The 8,336-nt window shown below is 44.3% G+C and overlaps 2 protein-coding genes across 5 annotated transcripts in view; one reads left to right on the top strand and one right to left on the bottom strand.

Moving 5' to 3' along the window:
* On the bottom strand, positions 1 to 2,265 carry ARMCX6 (armadillo repeat containing X-linked 6; the record flags this gene model as incomplete). Its single annotated transcript, XM_025039036.1, has 2 exons — positions 2,143 to 2,265; positions 1 to 1,006 (listed from the first exon to the last, which is right to left on the bottom strand). A coding segment is annotated over exon 2 (861 nt), but the record flags the coding sequence as incomplete, so codon positions are not given.
* Positions 2,266 to 7,426: 5,161 nt separating this feature from the next.
* Positions 7,427 to 8,336, top strand: part of ARMCX3 (armadillo repeat containing X-linked 3) — a 4,955-nt gene continuing 4,045 nt past the window's right edge. Inside the window, exons 1-2 of one of the 4 annotated variants that reach the window (XM_015596220.2) lie at positions 7,427 to 7,577; positions 8,091 to 8,178. The gene's annotated coding sequence lies outside the window, so the exon portion shown is untranslated. Of the gene's footprint in view, positions 7,578 to 7,606; positions 7,732 to 8,070; positions 8,179 to 8,336 lie in introns of those variants that run through there. The other 3 variants (XM_006920686.3, XM_025039048.1, XM_006920687.3) reach the window with 3 other exon arrangements.

The following is an 8,336-nucleotide window of genomic DNA, read 5'->3' as shown; positions in this document are numbered from 1 at the left end:
CCGGATAAAGAGGGACATGCATGAGAGCAGCATTTGGGCACCCAGCAATTCCTCTGCCAAGACTGGCTTTTCAGACAAAGCCATCAACGATTTCAAAACCTGAACCTCAGCACATCCACTTCCTTCTGATATCAAAGGAAACTTCAAGTCTGAAACGGACTTGGCAAGCGTGTTATTAATAACTGTCATGCTTATTAACAAATTTAATCCGGCCTGCTGCAGAAATGAGTTGCAGCAATGTGACACAGTCTCCCGACACACTTCATTGATGTACATCTTAATCTGGCCCTGATTTTCCACACTGACATTCACGTTATCCAGGGTACATAAAGCCTTCTCCTTAACAGCTGGGTCACAAATGGGGATCGTGTTTCCGACAATGGAGAGGCAGGCCAAATGACTATTGATATCGTGGCTAAATGAAAACCCAGCATCCTTGGACTGAGCCGACAACATTTTACCCTGAATGAAAGGATAATTGGAGAGGTTTAGAACACACCTGCAATTCTTAAAGCTTTCAGCTCCCCACGTATTTTTATGTTCATATGGGAATGGACGTTGTTTTGTTGGGTGTGTTCGGTTAGCCTTGCCCCCTCCTGAGGGCCTGTCCTCAGTGCCACCGGGGGCCCCAGGTTCAGTCCAATCCCCATCCTCACTCCAGGGCCGAGCCATAGTTGTGAAATCAAACCAAATCTCGGGTTCTTCGTCATCCAGCTCCTGGTCATCGTCCCATTCCTCTTCCTCCTCCTCCAACTTCTCACTCTCATTTCTTCCTACGGTTAATTTGTAAACGCAGTAGCAGGCACCAGCCCCAATCATCAGTCCTGCAGCCATCCAACCCACTTCCCGAGCCCGGCCCATTCTCAAGTCTGTGCCAGCTTTGGGGCAGAAAAGAGAGGGCCTTCTTCCACCTGAATGAAGAGGAATCTTAGGGTCAGGATGAGTAATGGTGGAGAGCAGTGGTCTTCAGTCTCTCCCAGGCTCTTGCAGCTCTCTTCAGATGAATCTATGGGTGAAAAACAGTATTAGGGTTTTGAGTTGTGCCTGAGTTTGTGCCTCAGCAGACAGAGTGGAGTTTGAGTTCTGGTTGAGAGAGGTGGGTTATTAGGAAACTATTTCCTTGTTCCTTTCTGTCATCCTCTATCTACCCTCGGGATCCACCATTTGTCTTCCAGCACCCACAGAGAAGGACAAGTGTTGGGATGTGGTATGATAGCCAGAAGTTTGACATGGAGACTGACCCTCACGTAGTTTCCTCCCCCACCTCACTCCAAACCCCAAAGCTTCATAGGCAATTTCTCCCACCAACTGCTACCAAAGTCAGGTAAGTTCCTTTTTCTTTCCTTGTCTTCTATTGTCAGTGCTCCTCCCACGGTGATTGATGGGCAGTCTGGCAAAAGGACAGATGGAAAAATAGCTCTCAGTGGAGAACTGAAAGCCTAGTGGATAGATGAGCATTGAGAACACAGGTCCCAATAGCCGCTTTTCTGAACTTTCTGCCTTCAAGTTGAAAATATTTCTTACACCCTCTTAAAGCGGGCTTCCCCCGGCACCCTTGTCATCCGCCATTTCCCTAGGAAAGGCCGCCACACCCCTTTCCCTGCGCAGAAATTGGAGGGGGTGTGGAGAAAAGAAGGGGCCAGGAGAGGGCGACTCGGACTGGCAGGCAAGGATCACAGCCTTCTCTCCTCCCCAACTCCCACCGCCACCCCCACCCAGGGTCCAGGACCATCCCACCTTCACACCGACCTGCAGGGTCCCAAGGCAGTTTGCTCCTTCCGTTGCCGCGACTTTTGTGGCGACCTACGGGCCAACAGACAGACCTACAAGCCTGCAGACAGACAGGGGACCGAGGGGACGGAGTGCTTGGTAGACTGAGCAGCACTCGGGACATAAGTGCTCTGATTGTGGACCCTTTCTTTTTTCGGAGTCTCAGTTACAGCCATTCACTCCCCTCACCTCCGCCCGAAGTCCACCAATTCTCTACTAAAATGGGCACGGGGTGGGGGGTGGGGGGCAGTAGTATTTAAAAAGTAGGGGAGAAGGGGACACAATCCCAGTGGGCCCGGACTTGGGTCGGTGGCGCTTTTGGTCCTCTCCCACCCCCATCTCTGCCCAAGCAAAGCCCACACTCCCACCGACCTGCACGGTCCGGTCCGGGGCTAGTTTCCTCCTTCCTTCACACGTCTGAAGCTTAATAGGGGGCTGGTACCCAGACAGAGGCGACTAGCAGGACTTCAGCTCCAGGCAGCTCTTGGTCACGTGATGACCACGTCACCAGTGAGCTCTGGCCCCCAGTTTCCACTCCCAGAAGCAGTGCGGCAGGCGCCAGGCTGCCCCGTACCCCGCACCTCCCACACCACCCATCACACTGGGCCCTGTCACTCTTTTCTTCTATAACAATAGCAGAAACCAGAAGTAGCCATGGCTCTCTGGTGTTTGAATTTGCCTTTCTTTAATTACAGGAAGGGGCAGCTTCTTTTTCTGGGTCTACTGTTTACTTATACTTCTTGGAGAAATGTCTTATCCTTTCCTTGGCTCTGAAATTCCTGCCCCCCCTTAATTTCTACCCCTTCCCATATCCAGTCTCTGTACTAAAATTGGTGGTGGTGGTGGGGAGGGGGGGCGTAGAAAAGGAAGCCCAAGTAGTAGTGAAGTTTTTATTTGGATACATTTATGTTCTATTTCTTCATTCATTTTTTAATTCACCCAAGCTACATTATTTTGTAAACAGAAAATACAATAAAGTTATGTCCTTGGAGAAAAAATAATCCAAATTATACATACATACATATATATATATGATTTCCCAGTTAAATACATATGTACACAAGATTTCCCAGTTAATTGGGAGACCTCATTTATTTAGTTAGGTTAATTTGTAATGAAAATTTGTATTGAAAATATTTTTTTTCTGACTGCACAGGAAATAGCAGCTTTCAAACAGTATATTAAAATTTAAAAAAAACATATCCTTTCGAATAAAATCAGTGTGCTTTCGATATGATTTATAAACTAATGGATAGCATGAGTCTATAGTGAGGTGGTCAGTGTTTTAATTATGACCATTTTAGATAAGTAAACTGCTATCCCTTTCTTCTTCCTGGCTGACTTCATAATATTAGGCATCAAAATACTGAGATCTTCATAGAAGACTGCTAGATGACTTTCATTCTGGCTTCAAAGCACAGGCTTTATGCAGACCCCAAATTCAGATGAGTCATATATCTTCAGATGCACTTAAATTAGTAACCTCACAGATCAGCCCGTTTTTCATTCAAAGGTCTTTATTTAAAATCTATTCTGAAGTTGCATGGTGTAACCCATAAATCATCCAGAAATTAGAGAATGCCCTATTATCTCATTGATGAAAATGATACTCAAAGGATGGACTTTTCATTGAATCATGACGCTGGGGCGATATCTACGGTATCTGTCATCCGTGTGCTATGTCACTCTAGCAGTGGCTAGCGTTCAGCATCTTCCAGTGGAGATAATGGTGAGGGTCTGTGGGTGTTTGTAATTCACTGTAACACTCCTGAGATCCATGTCATTTTTCTCCCACAAAAAGCACAGTTTACAGGATCCAAGCAGTTGCCAGGAGAAAGAGGCCTTTTCATCCCCTGCCTTCTGTTGTACCACCCATACAAGCCCCTCAGAATAATCCCAGAACTCAGGAACAAAGTATGCAGAAGTTAGTCCCCCGACATCCAGCTGTCCCCACTGAGGAGTCATACTCTAAATATAGACACCTCTGGCAGCCTTTTTCTTAGAACATTGAAATATGACACCCCAGCAGGAAGCTCCCCCTGCCCCATGAGAGGCCCCTGTTGAGAGGAGGCCCTGTCAGGAGGAGAGCCAGGGAACCAAGAGTGCCTTGATGGTGAAGATTCAGGAAGTTCAAACTCACTCACCTATCATACCCCATCTGTCTAAACCCTTACCTCATTTGTTTCACCATCATTGCCTTATATCGTTCTTTTCCTCTACCTTTATTTTCTTATCCTAGAAAAATGAAATCTATTTATGAAGCCATACTATCAGAACTTGATGATACAACTGTCCATCATTCGATTTCTGGCTGCTAAATAGTTATATAAGTGGCTTTTATTTGTTTTGAATATATGCAAGAGACAGAACTAAGTAGTATGTAAAGCTTCAAAAAGCAAGGACAAAAACTCCACTCTTACCTCTCCTTATTAGTATAAAATAACTCCCCCTTTGGTATATATATTTTAATCATTCCAATGTATACCCCCTGACCACTATTTTCCCATCCTGCCAGACCTTCCCTGTTTGAATCCACTCTCTCTTTAAAACTTTCTAAACCTCATGGGAATGATAACCCTTTCGATTATCTTATTTCTTTGTCATCTTGATCTACAATTCCTGCCAAGGAACCTGGGGACTAGCATTTAAAATCCACTTTACTTTCCATTATACATTCACCAACAAATATTTATTTAAGGGAATGTTATTTGTCTGACATACTATTTCTTTTTTTTTAGTCTTTAATATCTTTTTTAAATTTATTTTTTTAATTGAAGAAATGATTTAAACTCCCCCCCTCCAATCTACTTCCTCCCTCTCCCCTACCCTTTGGTAACCACTAGTTCATTGTCCATGTCCATGAGTCTGTTTGTTTGTCCTGTTCATTTGTTGCTTTTAGGTTTGTATCCCACATATGAGTGATATTATGTGATTTTCAACTTTTTCTGACATTCCATTTCAAAAGCGAAAAGGAAAATCCTTAAGCAGTTCCTCAGACAAAGCTGTTAAAAGTTCCTGAGCATGCAAGAGACTAAGGGAAGCTACTGTCAAAAGGAACCTTTTGACCTAAATCAGTATGTGGTCATATGTGATATGTAATTTATAAAATATCCAAAACAAAAAAGAATCAGCAGATGGTAACACTAATGGAATTGTAAAAGGTGAGAAAAATAAACCATAAAATAAACCATGTTATCTTTTAAAGCTGTATTATTTTTTTGCATTTTGTTATTTGTTTTTGTATTGTGTATTAGCTGATTTGCTTGGTTGCAAGCAAGCAACAGAAACCAAACCTGTTGAACTTAAACAGTGAAGGGATGCTGAAGATCAGGGTCAGCTCTGAGAGTCTAGGTAGGGAGGAATTGATAGATAATATCATCAGGATGCCATAATTCCATTAATTTTCAGGTTTTTTTCTTATCATTGTTCAAGATTTAAATTTTAGTAAAAGAGTATTGAGTTGGTCTGTTTTGAATACAATGCCCATTCTTTTGCTGGGGGCAATGACAGGATATGTAAAATGTATAATGAAATTCCTTTCTTTTCCTAGAAATCTAAACCATTTTGGATGTTGTTGATTTGCTGGAGCCCTTTAATTACTTTGGATATTAATCCACTGTCCAGTTGTGACTAAAGTGCTGAGGGCCTATTTGCCACAGTATGTCTTAGTCGTAATTTTTACATTAACTGAACATTAGAGAGGTACAGTTCTGAAATAGTGATGCATAAGATTGTCTTCTAAGCTAAAGTTACTTAGCTTCCCTACCAGAATTCCACAGAGTTGCATCTACAATTCAAGATCTTGTCCTCTTACTGTATGAGCAACCCCTGATTTTGTCTGTTTCCTGAGAGCAGATGCCTCTGTCAAGGAAAGACCCCCATTCATAGAGACTTATATATAAATCTAGATCTGAATGCCCGAACCCATGAATCTCTGCATTCTCTCCCTGTAAGTAGGCCACAAGGGAAGCTAAGTCTGAACAGGAGTTACAACTGAATAATTTACCTTGAGAAATACATCTGTCAGGAGTACTGGAGGTTTCTGTCAGTTTTATCAGTCCACTCTTCTCCTGCAGGCAAGCTACACTTCAGAAACCTGGACCTCAGAAAGTTGCTTGGTGAGCCTGCAATCAGAGCAAGGATGTTGGATCACCTTAAGAAGTGGATTTCAGCTACGGAAGCTTGAAGGACTCTTACACATCATGGGAATGGCTTTGCCAAGGAAAGTTAAATGTTCCATTCACCTTAGCCAAGACTCCCTCTCCTCCAGACAGTGCTTGAGTGGGAACTATCAACACTTTCCTCTGACTCTCTTTCTCATATACTCTGCTTAAATAAGCCCCTTCAATGCATATGTTTCTCTAAACACAGAATCATATAGCTGATTTGATTTTCCTTTACTAAATTTCAGTCATTTCTTAGTACTGCTTCCCAGAAGTTACATTGATATGAATTTCCCCGGATTTTTTTCCTGTTCCCAAACTTGCAAGTCTCTTGATTTACTTCCACAATGTTTTAGGATTTAAAAAATTATACTCAGATAATAACCTTATATCCGAACTATTAGGGAATGTCCCACTCTAGACCCCAGGTTCTGACATTATTTTATTACTTTTCCCACTATAAAAAGTTCAGTCATTGCTAACAGGTGAATCATTGAATTCATCAAACCAGTTGGTGAAATGGTTTCACACTAATTGCTAGGTGCAAGTTCAGTCAATTTTGTCTTAGTCTCAGTGTTCCTTTAACACCTATTTCATTTAAAGATCATATTCTCGCTTTATACCTAAATATATTTTGTAATGTTCTTTGAATGCCACTCACTTTGTCAATGTGCATACCTCTTTATCCAACAGTTATCCATTATGCAGTGTGGTCTCTACTCAACCTTTTTCTATGTTAATGGCTTCTGAGGACCACATGCCTCTTCCTTGGTAACTGATGCAAGTGGAAGTCTGTAGCTCTTCTGTTTAGAAGACTGGCCTAGTCAGAAGTTCTATGCATTCTCAGACACACTGATTAGCTCATTCAGGGTTGTGTGATCTGCTAGGCCCGGAAAGACATTAAGAATGCTCTGAGTGAAGTGTGTGACACTCCCACAAGTGAGAAAATGTGGGGTTTTTGGAGGCCATCAACTCAACATCACTCTCCAATTCCAACTCTTTTTTTCCTCTCAAATGAAAATAGCTTTATACTATTTTTTTTCTCTCATAAAAAAGAATGCAGGCTGGAGGAGGGAGAGGGCAGAACAAAAAAGAACAAAAATGTATTTGGAAAGTAAAAGCCACACTCACGCTCCAGGTCTTCTTTTCTGATGGTTTCTTCCTTTCGGATCTGGGATTAGATTTCAGAGGAAATGGTAGACATTTATAGCTGGGAGGAGAGGAGTTGGAAGGAGAGAAGTCGCGGTCCCAGAAGCCTAGGGACTGCAAGACGCAATTTATCAAAAAGTGCAAGTGGCTAGTAGTCCCAGGGGGAAGATGCTGTCCCTTTCTGGTAGTCAAAGGAAGGTAAACACAACTACAGGAAGATGAGATTAGCTAAGAAACAGTAACAAGGCCTGATATGGGGGAGGGTATGGAGGGGGGCGGGTCCTCGTCTGCCGCACTGCTGGTGGGAGGGGAAATTGGGGACCAGAGTTGGTGGATGACGTAGATCTCACGTGACCAAGAGCTGACGTGTGCAGAAGTCCTTCTTGTTTAGGTCGTTGTTCCCGTCTGAGTACCAGCTCCTCATTGCCCTGAGGGCTAGCGAGCCTGCGGCACAGGGAAGGAGGAGGAGAAGGAAACTGTCCTGGATCCCTGCAGGTCAGTGCCTGGGAGATTCCATAAAGTGGGGGTGTTCGAGGGCGTAAGGCAGAGACCGTCGCGAGTCCTGAGGCGCCTTAGTCGTCTCTCCCATTCGCTGCCGGCTTTCCAAGACATCTGTCCTGCCTGCAGCCCATTCCGATGCTGCGAAATGGTGAGCAGGGAGGGCAGCCCAGAGATCGGGAGGTGGTAATCTGCTGGGAGCTGAGGCCTTAATACGGAAAGGGAGCTGTGGCCTGGGTGTTGGCCCCCAGTCCTCCAGGACAGTGCCGGCGGGGAAAACCTGGACGTGGGGGGAGGGTAGGGGTACAACGTTATGTGTCCTCAGAACCCCGATAGGGGTAATAGGGGTGGCAGACCTTTGACAACCAGGCCTCCAAATTAGGAAAGTTTCATGTTCCGGGGACTGGTTCGTCCACCAAGCATTCGGTAGTGGCGGTTTTCCGTCTTTCTGACTGTGGCTATGTCTTCCTGTCCATGGCTCTGTGTTTAGTGGGTCCGAACCTCTCCCAGGTTGCCAGTCTTTTCGTAGTTTGCAGCTCTACACTAGGCAAGTGAAGAGGAAGGAAATTAACCCGGATCGGTGAAGGTCGATTTGAGGGTAAGACCATTTGGGGACCCTAAGAGGGGCGGTGATGGGTGTGGGGAGAAACCAGAGATGGCAATAATTTAGGTTAGATTTGAGTCTGAGTGTGTTTGTCGCACTCTTGGGACTGTGGCGAAATGGCGTGCAGTGTATGTGTGTATGTGCGCGCGCGA

This window comes from Pteropus alecto, unplaced genomic scaffold, assembly GCF_000325575.1.
Source record: "Pteropus alecto unplaced genomic scaffold, ASM32557v1 scaffold179, whole genome shotgun sequence".
Classification (NCBI taxonomy): domain Eukaryota; kingdom Metazoa; phylum Chordata; class Mammalia; order Chiroptera; family Pteropodidae; genus Pteropus; species Pteropus alecto.
This window is presented reverse-complemented; position numbering and strand designations above follow the sequence as displayed.